We start from the raw sequence: 20,099 nt of genomic DNA, 5'->3' as shown, positions 1-20,099 counted from the left end.
GGACCAAACAGGAGTGGTGACTCAGACTCTAGATAAACTAAAAGAAAGACTAGAAGAAAGAAAACGTAACTTTGAATCTAAAAAAGGTTGGTTTGAGGGGCTATACGATCAGTCCCCCTGGTTTACCACTCTGATATCTTCCTTAGCAGGCCCTCTAGTCCTCCTGTTTTTAATCTTAACCTTGGGGCCCTGCATACTTAATCGGCTAGTCCAATTCGTTAAGGATCGGCTGTCTGTAGTTCAGGCACTAGTCCTCACCAGCCAGTACCAGGCATTGAGGACCCAGGATCCAGATATATTATGATGAGTGAAAGATTCCACTCATATGTCCATAGAAAAAGGGAGGAATGAAAAAAGACTAGGCGCCATGAGTACTCATGAGCCCACATGTTTAAAATTGACAAAAACCAGTACCAGCCTTATCAAAAGGCTGCAAGACGGGCAGGCTCCGGTCAATCTTCACAGATCAAGCCAGTTTTACGGGTTACGGGTAGAACTCCTGACCACCCTGAGGGCCCGATACCAGGAAATCAAGGGAAAAACATCTGTGCCTCTGAGGTCACCTCCCATTTAGCAATCACACTTCCCCTTAGCCCCGACCCTTATCTCTGCATAATTAACCAATAACTGCTCTTCTGCTTCTGTACCCTGCTTCTGCTCTATAAAAACTGCCAAACCCCAACCTGGGGTGCGCAAGTCCTCCGAAGAGACTCTGTGCCCACAGGTACCTGTGTATCAAATAAACCTCTTGCTGTTGCAACCTGAAAGGCTGACTTGTCCTCAGTGGTCTCACTCTTACAAACAGGTAAGAGAAGGGGTAGCATGAGCAAGTTCCTTGACACATGGGATGTCAATGCTCTGTGGCAATGGATGAGGGGTGCAGGAAATGGAGCTGAGAGAGATATATGAGAGAGGCCAAAGTGCAGTGCCAAGCTACATGGGCTTTCTACTATAGCATGTAGGAAGCTTGAAAATGTTTTGTTTTGTGTTTTGTTTGAAACCAGGTCTTACAATATAGTCCAGGCTGGCCTCTAAGCCCTAATTGTCCTACCTCATCTCCCTGGTGCTGGGATTATAGGCATGTGCCCACCTTGAAAATTTCAATGTAAGGAATGAGATCTGTGTCTCATAAAACCTCTCTGGTCTTATTTTAAAAGATGGAAGGGAAGAGTCTAATGGTTAGGCACAGCATTAAAAGACTGTAATATCCAAGCTGGTAATGGAGGCCAGAATAAGGGAGTGGGCACAGGCCTACCAGAGACATATTTTGGTGTGCCCTACAGAGAAGAATTAGGAATTTCTATAAATAAGAAATGCAGACTATGTACTGATTAGGTTGCAAACTACCTGCACAGGGCAGACGATAAATACCTGTCCTCAAAGTACCTGACTGAGAGTCAGGCACAGTCGCTTATGCCTGTAATCTCAGCACTTGGGAAGCTGAGGTGGGAGGATCACCACTAGTTCAAGGACAGATTAGGCTGCATAATGAGTTCAAGGCCTGCTTGCAATAACATGGTGAGACCCTGTTACAAAACAATAAAAAGCAAAAAAGTGACAAGCTCAGTAGTAAGCAGTTTTGGGTTTGTCAATTACTCTAGTAAGTCAGGATCTGAACTAAAATGATTATAGCTTTCTAGCATCTCAAAGAAAACAAGCATTACCTTGCCTCTTTAGCTGTGACAACTAAAGGATAATGTGCATATACTCGAATAAAAGTCTGATAAAAGTCATATCATAAAAGTTCTTTTTAAAAAATGAAATGTTTTATTACGTTTATTTATTTAGTTATTTGTGTGGGGGGGTCAGAAGATAACTTTCAGAGGTTGACTTTCTCCTTCTACCATGTGGGTTCTGGGAATTGAACTCAGGTCCTCAGGGCTGTTGGCGGGCTCCTCCAGTGAACCATCCCGACTGCCCTCATAAAGTTCTAAGTCAAGCATTTTCCCATTATGCAAGATAGCTTTGGCTGTCAACTTGACACACCTGGGTAGAGGGAGCCTCAATTGGGGGATTTCTTCCATTGGACTCACCTATGGTCATGTCTGTGGGGTATTTTCTTGATTGTGGAGTGATGTGGGAGGACCCAGCCCACTGTGGGCAGTGCCACCCCTGGACAGGTGGGCCTGTGTTGTATAAAGAAGAGGGTTGAGCAGGGGCCAGGGAGCAAGTCAGTAAGCATCAATCCTCCATGGCTTGTGCTCCAGCTCCTGCCTCCAGGTTCCTGCCTGAGTTCCTTCCATGGGCTCCCTCGTGAGGAAATGTGATTCGGGAGATGTAAGCCAAATTAACCCTTTCTTTCACAAGTTAGTATTGGTTAGAGTGTTTTGTTACAACAATTGAAGGCAAACTAGAACACTCACACTTATTGGAAACCTACTGTTTCCCAGCACACACACCAGATCAGCTGCATAGCAGACACCCAAATATCACTATGTAATTTTGAGTTCACCTCAGCTATTGTAATGCTTTTCAGACACTTATGATCAGTCTGTTCATTACGCCAACTCGTTTTGTCTCATTCACTTTGACCCCATCTGTTAGGTCAGTTTGGAGCTTGACCACCTCCATCGGAGAAAGACCAGGAAAAACAAAGCACTAGGGAGAGATAGAACTCAGCCAGCAGGCTAGCTAAAATTAAGTAGGAGAGAAAGAGAAGGAAAGCCATTGCCAAGGATGAGGCTTCTTCAGCTTTTAATGATTCACCTCAGGTGCAGCATTAATTAGTAGAGACAAATGAATCATCAGCTTGTGCTTACACACACAAAAACGCATGCTCTTTCACACAAAACACAAGACGCATTAAAATATTACACTGTCTATTGACATTTTTCAACAAAGGTAAGGCAGATAAACAAATGTTTCCTCCAAACTGAAAAAAAATGTTTTATTTTAATCATGTGTATTTGTGTTTGTGTATGTAGGTGTGCACGTGTGTGCAGGTGTGCATGTGTGTGCAGGTGCCCGAGGAGGCTAGAAGAGGGGGTTGGGTCCTCTGGAGCTGGAGTTACCAGCTATTGTGAGCTGTTTGACATGGATGCTGGGAACTGAACTGGGGTCCTTTGCAAGAGCAGTGAGCGCTCTGAACCACTGAGCCAACTCTCTGCCCACTCCTGGTTTTGTCACTGCCTTTCTGAATTTTAGGAGGAGGCAGAGAAGCACTGTAATCCTAAGGGAGTCTGTTTTCAAAGTGAATGTCTGAAATATTTCAAATAAGTAGTTCTAAAGGTTGATCTGAATTTTATTCTTTGATCTTTCATTTTGAGAAAAAGTTTTATTGACGTTTGATGATGCAATGTCAGATCTTCTAAGATTTTCAAGGTTTGTTGTTGACAGCAGGGAGTATTTATAATTCCGTATTATTTTTCTGACAGCTTTAATATACCTTTACCTCTTCTTTGGATGTTCTCCAAGTTGCATGAATAAATAATCAGCATTAGGATGTTGGTAATTTCCCTAGAGGCTATTGTTGAGGCAGAAACCAACTCCTTGTCTTTGATGTGTATTAAAAGTCAGAAATAAAAATCCCAGGACACTCTGACAAATACTTTTGCCTATTGGCTTTCAACACAGGTGAAACAATCCAAACTTGAGCCACACGTGAGCCCCTCCTCTACCCCTTGAAATCTCTGACGTCTTTCCCTGATTAGAAAAGTCAACCGGCTTTAAAGCTAATTTCTCATATGAATTTTCTGATGAAAAGTTTACATCCATTCCATAAACCAGCAGGAAAACCCCACCTCAACAGCCTGTCACAGTGCCCTCTTATCCATCTTCATCTCCTCAATGCCCAGATTAATGCCTGGCCCAGGTGCTTGGCAGACGTGAGCTGGCTTAGGGAAGGACTCACCTTCAAAAGCATTTCTTCATGCTGGGGATTGTCAGAATCGTACGGTTCTCTACGCAGTTTTTCCACATCTGCGATAAGGTTTCTGTAGCCCACAATCTGCAGAAGGCAAGCCTGCAGCGAGATTCCCAACCTAAGGTTTAGAGGAAGCACAAGTCAGGAAAAACAGACCACTTATATCAAGACCACTTGGTAATCACATGGTAGAACTTTTAATGTAAGCTTTTCATGTGGATAATATTCAGGAAATTACTCAACCATTCTCCTCCTCCCTCCCTCCGTTTTTTTTGTTAGGTTTTTAAAAAATATTATTTTTATGTGTATGGGTGTTTTGCCTGCAAGCACACCCGTGTTATGCAAAACTTGGCCAGAAGAGGGTGTCAGATTCCCTGGAACTGGAGTTATGGACAGTTGTTAGCTGCCATGTGGGTGCTAGAAATTTAACCCAGGTCCTCTGGAAGAACAGCAAAGTATTCTTAACTCTGAGCCATCAGGTTTTTAAAAAATATTATTTTTATGTGTATGGGTGTTTTGCCTGCAAGCACACCCGTGTTATGCAAAACTTGGCCAGAAGAGGGTGTCAGATTCCCTGGAACTGGAGTTATGGACAGTTGTTAGCTGCCATGTGGGTGCTAGAAATTTAACCCAGGTCCTCTGGAAGAACAGCAAAGTATTCTTAACTCTGAGCCATCTCTCCAGTCCCTTGTTTTCTTTTTCTTTTTCTTTTTTTTTTTTTTTTTTTGGATAGGGTCATTTTTTTTTTTTTTTTTTTTTTTTTTTTTTTTTTTTTGAGATAGGGTCTCATACTGCAGTCTAGACTGGCCTAGAATTCACTATACAGCCCAGGCTGGCCTCCAATTAATGGCAATCCCCTGCCTCACTCAGCCTCCTAAGACCTAGGATAATAAGCGGAGCTATCATGCCAGGACAGAAATGATTCTTACTGAAGCTTCACAAGAATAGTTGTTAACCTTGTCAAAAATTTCTCCCTCTTTTTTTTTCTTAAGCTAAACTGCAACTGTTTGACTTAAAAAACAAGGGAGAACTTCAAGAAGGTAACTTGACAGTAGAATGTGAAAATACAGGTGGCGATAGATTCTTGGGGATCATTTAGGCTCTGAAGGTGACTATATTAGAATCACTTCAAAGGGCTGTGTATGGGGGGGGAGATGAGAGAGAGAGAGAGAACGAATGTGAGCACCCTCAGAGCTTTTAGGACAAGAAACATGTCAAGAAATAAAGGAAACAGCAGCAGTATCCACATCACCCTCACCATCGCCAGTAGCCACAGCAGAAAACCACTTCTGTGTGACAGTGAGCAGTCAACAGATGCGGCAATGCCTGAGAAGTCTCAACTTTGTAAGACTGCCCCTCATCTTCCCACCGTCTATCTACTCATTTGAACACTCAGGTTGAAACAAAATCTGCTTTGCTTATTACCAAGTGGCTCAAATGCAGTCCTCTGAACAAATTTGTCTCTATTCCCCTGCCAGCCTTGCTTATTTTAAGACAGCGATTTTTCTAGTCTCATTTCCAAGGTTACATACATACAAAAGAGCAAAACAAAACAAAACACCCCAAAACCCATTCCTTCAATTTCCTCTCATGGGCTGTGTTAGCCTCAGTTGTCAACTTGACACACCTGGGTGGAGGTGGCGGGAACCTCAACTGAGGAATTTCCTCCATTGGATTGGCCTGTGGCCATGTCTGTGGGGCATTTTCTTGATTGTTGAGGGATGTGGGAGGGTCGAGCCCACTGTGGGTGGTGCCACCCCTGGGCATGCGGTCCTGTGCTGTATAAGAAAGTAGGCTGAGCACCAGCAAGGGGAGCACGGCAGTGAGCAGTTTTCCTCCATGGTCTGCGCTTCAGTTCCTGCTCTCAGATTCCTGCCCTAGCGTCCCTCAGTGCTGAACTGTGACCTAGCAGATATAATCTAAAAACAAACCCTTCCCCAAGTTGATTTTGATCAGTGTTTTTATCACAGCAATAGACAGCAACTAGAACATGGGCCATTGGTCTGATGTAGGATGGTGCTCATGCAACACTCGGTGCACACATTTTATCACAAGTCCCTTAACCACATTGCCAGAACAGGAAACTGGGAAGCAGAGGAGGGATCTCACATCCTGAGATCAGACACTGGTTTCCTTGCCTACAATCTATAAAATAGGATCTTTCTAAGCATTTAAGTAATATTACAAGCAGGTAACTAACCACCAAGATTTGTTCTGCATACAAACTACTGTCTAGTCAGGTGTGGTTGTGCATGCCTGAAATCCCAGCAGGATCAGAAGTTCAAAGCCAGTTTCAGCTACATAGTAAGTTCTAAGTCAGCCTGGGTTACATGAGACACTGTCTCAGAAAGAACACAAAACAAGAAGATTCTTTTATCCTGCCTGTACTAATTTGATAGCATTTCTATATATTTATTTATTTGGTGGTGGGGGGGATGTGTGTCGAAGTCAGAGGACCACTTGCAGGAGTAGGTTCTCTCCTTCTACTATATGGGTCCCAGGGATTGAACTCTGGTCTTCAGACTTGGTGGCAAGCATTCTTATCTGCTGAGTCATCTTGCTGACCCTTGAGAGTATCTAAAAAATATTTTTCTTTTATTATTTATTTTAAATATTTATTTTTATGTGTATAAGTGTATTGCCTGTATGCATGTAATTGCATCCATATCATGCAATGCCCACAGAGGTCAGAAGAGGGCATCAGATCCCCCAGAACTGGAGCTAAAGTTGTTAAACACCATGTGGGTGCTGAGAGCTGATCCCAGGTCCTCTGCAAGAGCAGCCAGTGCTCTTAACTGCTGAGCCATCTCTCCAGCCCCTATTATTTTAAAACTATGTGTACATGTATCTGGGTTTGTGCAGGTGAGTGCAGTGCTAAGGTTACAGGTGGTTGTGAGCTACCCTATTGGGTGCTGAGAATTAAACTCGGGTCCTCTGGAAGAACAGCGTGTACCGCTGAGCTGTCTCTCCAGCTGAGTCAGTATTTCATGTTCATTTTTATCCTGCTAAATTCTCCAGCCACACGCCATTTCTTGCTCAAAATGGCAGAACATCAGCAATGTCTGTGACGCTCTCCAGTATGTTCTGCCCCTCCTTCATCACTCGTTCTAAGCATTTCTTTTGTGAAGGTTGAAGATGGTCTTTAGAGAAACAGTGTCTGTGACATCATCATCTTCATGGGGTGGGAAAGGTCTTAGTATTACATATCTACTTCAGACTTTTAGGAAAGTGTCAGACAACTTAGGAATACTAAACCTAAATAAAACTGTGTTTAACTAAATGAACTTTAGATTATTTGTTATCATGGCACTAAACCTACAAAATTAAATATTTAAACGTAGGAAAGGCCCAATGGCACAAGCCACCCAGAGGGTCAATGCAGAACTGAGATGAGAGATACTTTGTTTTTTAAAATTAAAAAAAAAATTTTTTTAAACTGGGTGGTTTCCTCACAATTTATTTTATTTATTTATTTATTTATTATTTTTTAGAAGAAGTATTTCATTACAGCTTTAACATAATAACAATTGGGGTGTGTGTATGTGTGCATGCATGCACACATGTGCCCACGGTTCAAGTATGAAGGTCAAAAGACAGCTTGCACAAGTGGGTCAGTGGCTGGTGCAGAAGTGGTAAAGGGAACATTTCTGTGAGCAGCTGTTAACATTTTTTTTCTAAAAAAATTTATTTTATTTATTTATTTATTTATTTATTATTTTTTAGAAGAAGTATTTCATTACAGCTTTAACATAATAACAATTGGGGTGTGTGTATGTGTGCATGCATGCACACATGTGCCCACGGTTCAAGTATGAAGGTCAAAAGACAGCTTGCACAAGTGGGTTCTCTCCTTCCACCATGAGGGTCCTGGGACTTGAACTCTGGTCATCAGACTTGATAGCAAATGCCTTTATCTGCTGATCTGATGAGCCATTTTGCTGGCCCTATTTGCTTTGTTTTTTTTGAGACACAGTCTCCCTGCAGCCCCAGCTAGCCTGCAACTTGCTTGACCAGGTTGACCTCAATCTCAAAGAGATCTGCCTGCTTCTACCTCCTGAGTGCTGGGATTCCAGGCATGAACCACAATGCCTGGCCTAACAGTGCGTTTTGAGGGAAAGAAAAAAATTGGAAGATATGAGAGGCGAGAACTGGAATGTGAATTTTTTTTTTCTGTAGCAATTTTAGTTCTACCGTTAAGTAGCTTTTGAAAAAAGGTGAATACATAAAAACAGGTTAACAGTAGAAACAACTTAACACCTTTAAAATGCTTTCTCCATATCTAACTTCACATTTCTTTGTTTACTTGGAATAAAATTTTTTGGTTTTTTTTTTTTTGAGATGGGATCTCATGTAGTTTGGCCTTGAATTCACAATGTAGCAGTGGAAGACTTTGAACTCCTGATCCTCTTGCTTCCACTTCTCAAGTGCTGGGATTACAGGCATGTGACACCATGCCTAGTTAAAATATCTAATTTTTTATGACAAGTTTTGTTAATAGTTTGAGGAGAAAGGCAATAAAATCCAAATTGAAATGTTGAAAACAAAACAAAACAACCAAACAACAACAACAACAAATTACCTACTATCTATACTTTGTGTGTGTGTGTGTGTGTGTGTGTGTGTGTGTGTATGCGTGTGTGTGGTGTTTTTGAGATAGGGTCTCCCTGTAGCCCAGCTGGCCTGGACTCACTCTGTAGACAAGGCTGGCCTTGAACTCACAGAGCTTCACTTTCCTCTGCCTCCTGAGTGCTGGGATTAAAGGTGTGTGCCACCACACCCAGCTCAGCTCTATCTATACTTTTTTCTAAAGGCAAAAAAACTTCAAAGCAAATAAATGCCTCTGTTTTTCTTTTCCTTCCTTCTTTACTTACCTCCTTCCCTTGCTCCTCTCTCCCTTCCTTTCTAGACAGGGTCTCACTGTGTAGCCCTGATTGGCCTAGAACTTGCCATGTAGATCAAGTTGGCCTCAAACTCATAGAGCTCCACCTGCCTCTGCCTCCCCCCTGTAAATGCCCCTTTTCTTGAGTCAGAGTCTCGCTGTTATGCAGCCCAGGTTGACCTAGAACTCACATTCACACTCTTCCTACCTCAGCCTTCAAAGCTTTGGGACTGCAGCCATATACAATCACAGTAAGGGAATGTGTTAAGGTTCCACTTACACAGTCTTCATAGAACGGATACAGAAAAGGTGAAGGGATTTGCTGTTCTAGCTGATACCATCTCTAAATACAATTCTAGGACTAACATATCCCTCATATCTCATGATAGTCTTAAGCTTTGGGTTCAATTGGTTTTAAATGAATTTCTGCCTCATATTTTCCCTGAGGACTAGAGTACATGGCAGAAGAGTTCTTAAATTTTTATTTTTATAAAGATTTATTCATTTATTTTTATTTATGTGTGTGTCTACTGGATTTAAATGCACTATGTGTGTACAAATGCCTATGGAGACCAAAAGAGGGTGTCAGACCCCTGTCAGACTCCCCGGAACTACAGGCTTTTTTTTTTTTGGAGACAGGGTCTCCCTCTAGCCTCAGCTGGCCTGGAATTTACTATGTAGACCAGGCTGGCCTTGAACTCACAGAGATCCGCCTGCCTCTGCCTCCCAAGTGCTGGGATTAAAGGCGCGGGCTACCACGCTCGGCTTTGTTTTGGTCTTTTTGAGACAGGTCTCCCTGTAGCCTTGGCTGGCCTGGAACTCACTATGCCTTGACTGAATAACAGGCATTTGTGAGCCACCATGTGGTGCTAGGTCAGCTGCAAGAACAGTAAGTGCTCTAAACCACTGAGCCATCTCTCCAGCCCATGTCAGAAGATTTGAAAACTACATTTACTACACGATTAAATCAACCTTAATGGCTGAGTAAGGAAAAGGTATAACTTACTAGCTGAAGAGACTATAGAAAAATGCTGTAGGGACGGGTAGAAATGGAGTTTTTGTGATGAGCCCCTGGACAGATAGACCAAGAGACAGGCCAGTGCCAAGCACACTCTGAAATTCTCTCCAATTCCAGCTCCCTGTCTTTGGTAATTCACAAGCTTTCTCAGAGATAACATCTAAAGTTCTTATGCATGTAGATCTAAAAGACAGTTTGATTGTTACCAACCTAAAACTGTCTCTAAATATACCTGCATTTAGAATTTATTCTACCCAAATTCCTTAGCCCCAAATTTTACTGAAAATTTGCTGCAGCCAGTGGAAAATCCAAAGCTAATTTTAAATGTCATGAACACTGCCAAATGCATTTTAATACTCCCAAGATGAGAATAAATTATAAAAGTTCTAAAGTATTCATATAAAAACCATCTCTTCCTCCCACGCATGCATGCCTGTCTTCTTGAAGAGCAGGTAGGAACTGTCTCCAAGATTATCAGCCTGTCATGAGGGAATATTCATGAGCAAACTGAAGGAATATTCTAGATGGAGCAGAATGAGCTTGGGCATATTTGTGATGTGAACATGTTCAGCTAATGTAAAGTGCAGGCATTGCTCAGAGTTCCTGCTGATGAACAGCTTCCTTGATCTCACATTCTGATATCAGCCCTCACCCCCTTTCTTCCCTTCATTGCATGGAACCACAAAGCACACTCAACAGCAGTGTAAAGTCACTGCCATTTAAAACACAGAAAGGCACCATTTTTATTTGTCATCTGAGAGTCAAAACGCTGCAGGTGATTGTTCGGAAGAGAGTGGATCAGAGAAAAAACAGTGAGAGACAGGCATGAAACAAGCCACGGGATTTGTGTTCTGTTTTTCTCAGATACGAAACCCATTCTTACTGAGGATTGATGTCCGGGTTAATTTTTTTCAGTTCCATGATGTCATCGATAGTCTTTTCAATAGCATCGGGGTGAACGCTCACTGAAGTCTGCAACAGCTGGAAAACAGGTTTCAGTCAATTCCCTTTTCATGAGCATCAGTGGCTTCTACACCTCCCAGGACAGAGGCTTCAAGTTTATGCTTCTGTATGAAGGTCTGAGCTAAAAGCAAACTCATTTTGTTACTTGAATTTGAATACTTCTGATGTTTTCACAATTGGGGGAGTGCCATTTTCCCAACTACGGTATTTAATGGAAAGCAGGCACATAACGTTTTAATTTTGCTTATGTTACAGTTTCTCACCCCCACCCCCACCCCCAGGAAACACTTTTACTTACCTTACTTTTTGACTCCCTCAGTGATGTTTCTGTTAACATAATAACAAAAAATGTCATTTAAAATTATGCTTGGTGAATGGTTGAAAATTACTCACTGAAATATGGTACTGTAGCCTCAACCCCACCACCTCTGTGTTTTGCTTGTTTTCATTTCATGCTTACCGATTTTCATGGTTCTAGAAGCTCCGGGCTTGGTGTTATAACAGATCCTTTGCAGTTCACACCTTCCGGTTAGCTTCCTCATTACAAATTTCAGGCAGCGCCACAAAAATTTACAGTAAAAATACAGGCATACCTGGATCAGCATCCTGTGGGAAACAAAACACAGCACCCTTCCAATAGTCTGGAAGAGAACAGAAAGCAGCCGCCACCAGCAAGGAAAGACGCCCGGAAAAAAGCAGCTGTTAGATTTCAGTGTTTGCAAGTGTGCCTTAGTTTACTTCTAAGAACTACAGTTTCTATGACTATTCAACTCCACAATGCTCCTTTCTACTAAGACTGATGTCCAACAAACAGGGTGAAGCACTGGAATTCCCTCCTTTCCCACCTTTGTCTAAAGGGTTTTGGAAATGATAGTGTTAATATTGCCTTCGACCTGAGCCAGGAGGGGCTGAAGGGCTTGGACCACCCCTGCTTTCTTTCCAGTCCTTCCCTAACATCCATCATTCGTGCAGTAATTACCTGTATTTGCCCCCTTGCCTTTCTCCCATCCTTTCCCATCTCCCATCTCCTTCTGGAGGACTTGGCTGTGTGGCTCCAGCCTTCCCCACTGACCAATCCCAGACTCCTTGGCATCTTCCTGAAGGCTTCCTCATCAGTTTGCTGAGTAAGAACTGGTCCCCTTTCATCGAGATGACAGCCGTTCCTGATGCAGACTTTTCAGAAACTTCATCTCTATAGCAGTCTTTTCTTGGCTCCTACTAACGTTTCCTTCACTGCACACCTTAACCCACTCCAGTAACACCTCAGCAGGTCAGGAAGCATGCTGTCACCAAGCATGCACTTACCCACATGTGTCTGACTCTTGTAAATTTCTTTGCTTTTTTTTTAAAAAAATTATTTTTATTTTATGTGTATAACTGTATGCTTGCATGTGTCTAAGGGCATCCATGTCATGCAACGCCCGCAAAGGTCAGAAGAGGGTATTGGATTCCCTGGAACTGGTGTTATGGACGGTTGTTAGCTGCCATGTGGGTGCTAGGACTTGAACCCGATTCCTCTGCAAGAGTAGTCAGTGTTCTTAACCAGTGAGCCATCTCTCTAGCCCCATAAATTTGTTTTTTATGCTGATTTTTAATTTAAAAATATAAGTGCCTGCTATTTCATGGTATTGGTCAGGGTCTCAAAATGACTCAGGCTTTAGAGTCAAAGACAGCCTGTCACCCAAGATCTTATGATGAACCCATCTCTACACTGTGCTCCTAGTGGCAGAATTATTTCTGTTAATTCCTACTTGTGCCATTTCTAAGTGATTTTTTTTTTCTCTCAAATGTCCATCGATGCCCTGTAGTTCTGAAATAAGGTGATCTAGGGTCATTCATATCAATTCTAGTGGCTAATACTCTCAACCATATGAGCTGTTTCTCCAAATCAACTAATTCCTTGGCTATATTCATTTGTTTGAATTTTCTGGTTCCAGTGTCTTCAACAGCTGTGTGTTAATGATAAAAATTCTCATACAAAGGCGTAGGGCTTATATCTTATAAGCACAAAGGCAATGAGAAGGAACAGTGCCAGTAACCATGCTGCTCTGGTAAGAAAACACAATGGAATACTTTGCAGGCAATACCATTACTTCCTAAAATTGCAAGTAACATGAAAATGCCCTTGATATTTATTAACTATGAACCAATTTCACATGAATATGAATGAAATGATGTAAATATCCCTTTTAAGTGAATTTATTCACTTTTTTGGTTTTTGAGACAGGGTCTCCGTGTAAGCCCTAGTTGGCCTGAAACTCACTATGTAACTCACTATGGCTGGTCTCGGACTCACAGAAATTTGCTGCCTCTGTCTGTTTCCCAAGTGCTAGGATAAAAGGCATGTGTCACCACACCCAGCACTTAAAACGAATTTTAATAGAGACATACAACAAAGGGAAGAAAGACTGACAGGTTACATAACAGAAAACTTAACCATGTTATTGCTAGTTACTAGAGTCACCAGTAGCTTTTATTTTGTTAAGTACATTTTCTTTTTACTACATATTTTAAGAAATATGAAAATGTTAATTAAAATTATAAAATGATCCCTTGGAAACATATATATTCTATGTGTTACTACGTTACTATAGAATCAGTCTGCTGAAAGCTGAAACTTGATTTACTATGTTATAATGCCTAATGTTCAACTGTTCAAGTCAAATATATTCTAAACTCTGTTAAGATTTAGGGTAACTGGTTCCCCCCCGCCGAAAAAAAGTTACTCTAAAAATAAATGTAGTGGAACATTTTAATTAGACAAGTGAGAAGATTTATAAAATCTCAAGTTGTTCTCTTGGAAAATGTTCCTCATTTTCAAACTATCTAACAGCTATGCCAGAAAAAAAGATTGAGCGTCTTTGCTAACTGCTCTTCAGCCCAATGGTAATGACATGAATCACTAGGAGGAATAATACTTATCCATCACGTTTGTTCCGTCTCCCATTTTCCACTGCCAATGGCCTCCCCATGTGGGCCAGAGTCCAAACGAGCCACCTTTCAAGACTTGGTGTCGGGTCTGTAGGCCTCATGGTTTAGTTCTAGTACTAAATCTACCTAGAGTTAGGGGTGTCTGGTAACTGTTTATGGAGTGATGCACTTCAGAGCTTGAATGTGTCCAAAAGGGCCATGTGTTAAAGTCATGGTCTTCCAAGGAAGATAATGGAATCTTTGAGAGGTGGGACCTAGTGGGAAGCTTTTAGGCCATGGGGTATATCTGTGAAGGGGATTGTGGAACCCTGTCCTTGTCCTTCTCTTTTACTCTGAGGCCATGAGGTGAGCAGTTTTGTGCCCCCCAAGAGCCTCCAACCTGACATACTGCCTCACCACAGGCCAAGTGGAACAGGATGCAGCAGTAACCTCCCAAATTTTGAGCCATATTATAATGCTTCTCATTTTAAGTTGATCTCAGATATTCGTTACAGTAAGAAAAGCAGATCAACACATGGGACATCTTCATATTCACCTTGCTTAGCGTACAAGGCACCGGCCATGTTATAGCTTAAAGAAAGCCCCAGCCACTGCTTATCAGGCCTATACAGAGACGTGGCTTGAGACTCAGAAGTGTCATTCTAGGTGTCAGTGTCTCTCTGTGGAGTCACTTATGGTCCAGGTATCATTCCTTTCCCTGGTTGTCTTGTATATCGGAAGAAAACGCCTGTGTGGCTGTTTCACATCCAGACAATTCTCTTTTCTAACTCCCCACCAGGGCACTTACACTGTCAAAGGTAGTGAAAGACAGTAGAAATCCCCTGTGGGGCCTAGGAAGGGAATGTCTGTCACTCTGAGGGCTCATCAGGCTATGAAGACTGTGGTGGCCTCTCCCACAATCACACACACTGCATCGCAAACCACAAGTGACAAAAGCCCATTTTAATTACAAAATGGTGATTGTGTGCAGCTTACTCTTCCAACTCTACATCGGCAGCTTGGTGATGTTATTTGTTATCCAAGATAGTTATTTTACCCCTTATTTTTCTAATGAGCTGACATATACAGATATTTTGTTAAAAGGACAGTGTGCTATGCTAAGTACTATCTTTAAAAAAAATCGGGGCTGGAGAGATGGCTCAGCGGTTAAAAGTGCTGGCTGTTCTTGAAGAAGACCAGGGTTTGAATCCTAGCATCCACATGGCAGCTAACAACTGTCCATAACTCCAATTTCAGGGGATCTGATGTCCTATTCTGTCCTCTGTGGGCACTGTTTGACACAGGTGCACTTACATACATGCAGGCATAACACTCATAGGTATAAAATAAAAAAAAAACAGATCAATCAATTTTTTGACAGATGCAAAAGATGTTAGCTCATAGGCAAGTTTTAGCTCCAGGCAAGGCATGTTTGGACGTGGGAAAACTCAGAGATTCCTCCTACTTTGACAGTCTTATTTTGATGACAGAAACTTTCCACCTTTCTAATCATAGAAGGGCCAGATCAGCAAAACTTCCAAATGCATGGCTTTGCACACCAAGTTATAGAGTTCAGGGAAAAACATTTGAAAGTCAAAAACAGAACAGTAAAAATGATTGAAAATTTTGTGAGATTCCTAATTATTCTGGAATATTTACTCCCAAAGGGAAGAAATTAAGAAACAGAACATTATTTTTTCATGGTTGATTTAGGAAGGAGAGGAGGGAAGGGGGCTAAGGAAAAGGTATGTCTGTTTCTGTCCCCGCCCCCCCAGCTGAGGACTGCTTCCAGGTCTTGTGGTTGTTAGGCAAGTGCTCTACCACTGAGCTGAACCCCCAGTCTTTGTTTGTTTCTTATCTGTATGTTTATTTCCTCTTTGTTTTGTGTTCTTCTGCTTCCCACTGTACTCTTTAAGAGGAGGCATTTCAAACACACCGTGGAACAGTCCCTGTTTGCTTTCTCTTGCACGGTCACATGGCCACTCTGTCCTTCTGTCCCTCACCCCTTCACCAGTGAACCATGCTTGGGGCTTATAACTCTGTTCCTTTCTCCTCCCAGCCTGAATCAGCAAATGAATAAAAGCTTAGCTGTAACTGGGGCACCATTTGTTGTATTTCCTTCATAACATTAAACTGAGTGTTCTCAGCTCTGATGAAAAAGTCTCAATTCACTTACTGATACAGTCTGCTAGATTTTGTACGAACAATTAAGTCCTTGGCACTAGAAGGTGAAGATACTCATAAATCATCTCTGTTTCTAACCACTACATGCACAGGCAGCAGATTTTTGCATTTGCTTCTGAATCTTAATCTCTGCTTTCCGAGAGTGTTCCAGAAAGAGGTGCCGCAGCTTCTGAGGAGGAACGCTGTGTTAAGCACAGAGACTAACTGAATAAGAGATGCTACACGTGTCCTGTTTTCAGCGTTTCCTGTTACTGCTGTTTAGTAACAAGCTGAATAGGGGAGTTTATGGCTGAGTTCACAGCAATGTTATTCCATGAAGCAATTATGATCACGTTGATTATTTAACATTTGTTCTCTAGCTTGAACTGGAATAGCCACCCAGTGTAAATTATTCAAAACAAATCATATTCCTGTCACCAAATGAAAGTGAGCTCCTGTCTCAAGGCCGCTTCATTAGAGGAACGCAGTCAGCAGGGAACAGAAGATTCAGCTAGAGTCATGTAGCCCCTTGCCTAGGGGTGAGGGCTGTGGGTACCTGTATTGAAACACTACTCCATCATCTTAACTTTGGGAATCTGACGTCTTCTTTTGGAATAATAAGAGAAAACTGGCTTATTTTTGAACAGTTTCATTGAATGTGTTAATGAAAGTCAGTTCTTGCTTGAAGAAATCCTGTAATAAACAAGAAGTACACTCTTGGTGAGAAGAGAGATGTCCAAAGTAGAAAAAGCAGTGCTTGGCTCAAATAACAGTTTGCCAAATGGAATACTTATCATCTAAACGGGCATAAAGAAGAGGAACCTGCACAATGTTTCATGCACAGCATCATATGTGCCTTCTAAAATGACTTTAAGAATTTGGAGTTGCTCTTTTGAAGTTCTTACTTCAATTAACTGGCAATTGGTGGGGAATTAATGTCACAAAAGTTTGGCCTAGTGATGGGGATATCTCCATCATGAGTTTCCTACTGGGAAGAGAGATTTGGAGGGCTGGATATTTGAACTGGAAATATGAAATCACATACCAAAAATCCCTACCTGTGGGCCTTTGGGAAAGTGTTTCCCTCCTATAGAATAGGGGACAGGTCTGAAGCTCCTGTCACCAGGTAGTGTGTGGGTCCCATGGTCTTTCCTGTCATTCTTTATCTGAAGAGACCACACTGCCCTTCCTTTCTTTTCTTTCTTTCTTTCTTTCTTTCTTTCTTTCTTTCTTCTTTTTTTCTTTCTTTTTTCTCTCTCTTTCCTTTCTTTCCCTCCCTCCCTCCCTCTCTCTCTCTCTTTCTTTCTTTTTCTTTCTCTCTTTCTTTCCTTTCCCTCCCTCCCCTCCCTCCCTCCCTTTCTTTCTTTCTTTTCTTTCTTTCTTTCTTTCTTTCTTTCTTTCTTTCTTTCTTTCTTTCTTTCTTTCCTTCTTTCTTTCTTTCATTAGTTTTGAGACAGGATCTCAGGATGCAACCCTGATCCTGGAACTTACTATGTAGACCAGACTGGTCTTTAACAGAGATCAACCTGCCTCTTCCTCCTGAGTGCTGAGATAAAGGTGTGCACCACTATACCCAGGTACACTGATTTCTGAAAAGTAAGACTTTAGGGTGCTGGTGAGTAAACATCTTTCATAGTTTAGTGCTGTCTCTAATTCTGTTGCTATGGTGAAGGGCATTGTGTTTACACTCTAGGGAAATTTTATCTGTAGGTTTAGAGAACAATCAGTATTTGTGGAATCAATGAAATAATAGATTAACTAGTGGCTTATCCTTTTCCATTCAGGTAAAAGGAAATGTATGTTTAAATCAATTTATTAGTGACATCATTATTCAAATTAAAAATCGGATACTTAAAAACATGTATCTTCCGTATCTTCCAAAATTCATTTTTAAAAGTCACAGTTTTTTGTTCTTTGTATAATACTCCTAAGGGAAGCAGCAAACATTATATAGTGACATTTAAAACACATTTAAACATTTTTTTTTCTTTTTGAAACAGGGTTTCCCTGTAGCTCCATTTGGCCTGGAAGCAGGCTTGCCTCAGTCTCACAGAAATTCATCTGGCTTCTGCCTCCTGAGTGCTGGGCTTAAAGGTGTGCACCCACCATGCCCAGCTTGAAATATAATCTTACATGTAAACTTTTATTGGTAAATAAAAGTATTTTTTAAACTGGGGATTGGGAAGATGACTCATTTGGTAATGAGCTTTCTATGCAAGCACAAAGATAATTTTAATTCCCAGCACCCACATAAAAAGCCAGACAGATGTGGAGTTGTGTGCCTGTGATCCCAGATCCAGGATTGCAGATACAGGAGGATCTCTGAGGCTTGCTCTCCAGTTAGTCTAGAAGTTCAATGAGAGATTTTTTGTCACAAAAAATAAGGCGGAGCCAGGCATGGTGGTAACTTACAGATTTCATCTCAGTATTCAGGAGGCAGATCTCTGTGAGCTGGAAGCCAGCCTAGTCTACATAGTGAGTTCCAGGCCAACCAGAGCTGTATAGTGAGACCTTGTCTCGACAAACAAATGGTAGAGAATAATTGAAGACATCAAATATTGACCTTTGCTCTCCACACACATGCACATACACATGCATATGCACCCATACACATGTATACACATACAAACACATATAAAAATAACTATCATGTTAAATGTAAAAATACAAGATAGCCATCAAAGGGTAACATTAATTCCTCAGCATCCATTATAGGTCTAAACTTTTTCTGTAGGAGATAAGGAACAGGTCTGTTATTAATTTGGTATGTAATAAATTTTTTTTGAGAGAGGTCTCCCTGTAGCCCCAGCTGGTCTGGAACTCACTATGTAGACCAGGCTGGCCTTGAATTCACAGAGATCTGCCTGCCTCTGCCTCCCAAGTGCTGGGATTAAAGGCATGTGCCACCATGCCCAGCTGTAATTAAAAAAAATTTAAATCTCCAGGTTAGAGGAGCTTATCAATGTTGTGAATAACTCATTTTCTGTTGAGTTAAAGACCTAGAAGAGTTGGAGAGAGGTTTGAAATGAGTTCAGAGAAATGCAAATGTCACTGATGACTGAAAGATTGTTTACTTCATGGAACTAAAAGCAAACTCACAAAGTCATACAGAGGAATAGAGTAGGAATCACCACAGTGCATAAAAATGAACCACATGACTTCTCATATAAATGAGCTCAAAGACAAGAACCACATGGCCATCTCAATAGATACAGAGAAGGCCTTTGACAAAATTCAGCATCCATTTATGTTCAAAGTCCTAGAGGGAATTGGACTGGAGGGAACATACCTCAACATAATTAAAGCCATATATAACAAACCCACAGCCAACATCATTCTAAATGGAGAAAAACTGGAAGCATTCCCATTGAAATCAGGAACCAGACAAGGCTGTCCACTATCCCCACTTCTCTTTAACATAGTACTTGAAACTCTTGTAAGAGCGATAATTCAAGAGAAGGAAATTAAAGGAGTAATAATTGGAAAAGAGATCAAATTATCCCTTTTTGCAGATGATATTATATCTAAGGGATGTCAAAAATTACACCCAAAAACTCCTAGAAATTTAACACGTTCTAAAGTGGCACCCAAAAACTCCTAGAAATTATTAACACGTTCAGTAATGTCGCAGATTACAAAATTAACCTACAAAAGTCTATAGCCTTTCTATATACCAATAACAAGCAATCAGAGAAAGAGCACATGGAAATACTCCCGTTCACAATAGCTGCAAATCGATATATATGTGTGTGTATGTGTGTGTGTGTGTGTGTGTGTATGTGTATATATATATGTATATATAGGAATAAACCTGACCAAAGACATTAAAGACCTCTACAATGAAAATTGTAAATCTTTAAAGAAAGAAATTGAGGAAGACATCAGAAGATGGAAGGATCTCCCATGCTCATAGATTCGAAGAATTAATATTATGAAAATGATCATCCTACCAAAAGTCATATATAGATTCAACGCAATGCCAATCAAAATCCCCATGGAATTTTTCACAGAATTGGAAAAAACTATCGTAAGATTCATATGGAAGCACAAAAGACCTCGGATAGCCAAAACAACCCTGCTGGAGGCATTACTATACCAGATTTCAAGCTGTATTACAGAGCTATAGTCATAAAAACAACATGGTACAGGCACAAAAATAGACCCATAGACCAATGGAACAAAACTGAAGACCCAAATATGAGTAATTGCAATTTTAGCCACCTGATATTTGACAAAGAGGCATGAACATTTACTGGAGGAAATACAGCATTTTCAGCAAATGTTGCTGGCAAAACTGGTTCTCC

The 20,099-nt window shown here is 41.2% G+C and overlaps 1 protein-coding gene across 5 annotated transcripts in view; it reads right to left on the bottom strand.

Moving 5' to 3' along the window:
* Nucleotides 1-20,099, bottom strand: part of Elmod1 (ELMO domain containing 1) — a 97,008-nt gene that overhangs the window by 29,762 nt on the left and 47,147 nt on the right. For 4 of the 5 annotated variants that reach the window (XM_008829702.3, XM_008829704.3, XM_008829705.3 and 1 more), the window contains 4 exons: nt 11,183-11,328; nt 11,021-11,049; nt 10,643-10,740; nt 3,851-3,980 (listed from right to left, as the gene is read on the bottom strand). In XM_008829702.3, coding sequence (XP_008827924.1) covers nt 3,851-3,980; nt 10,643-10,740; nt 11,021-11,049; nt 11,183-11,328 — 403 coding nt within the window. Of the gene's footprint in view, nt 1-3,850; nt 3,981-10,642; nt 10,741-11,020; nt 11,050-11,182; nt 11,329-16,351; nt 16,489-20,099 lie in introns of all 5 variants that reach the window. The other variant, XM_029561893.1, reaches the window with a different exon arrangement.

Source organism: Nannospalax galili, unplaced genomic scaffold (genome assembly GCF_000622305.1).
Source record: "Nannospalax galili isolate Female #2095 unplaced genomic scaffold, S.galili_v1.0 scaffold854, whole genome shotgun sequence".
Lineage (NCBI taxonomy): Eukaryota > Metazoa > Chordata > Mammalia > Rodentia > Spalacidae > Nannospalax > Nannospalax galili.
The sequence above is the reverse complement of the archived record's forward strand: the minus strand, read 5'-3'. Positions and strand labels throughout refer to the sequence as shown.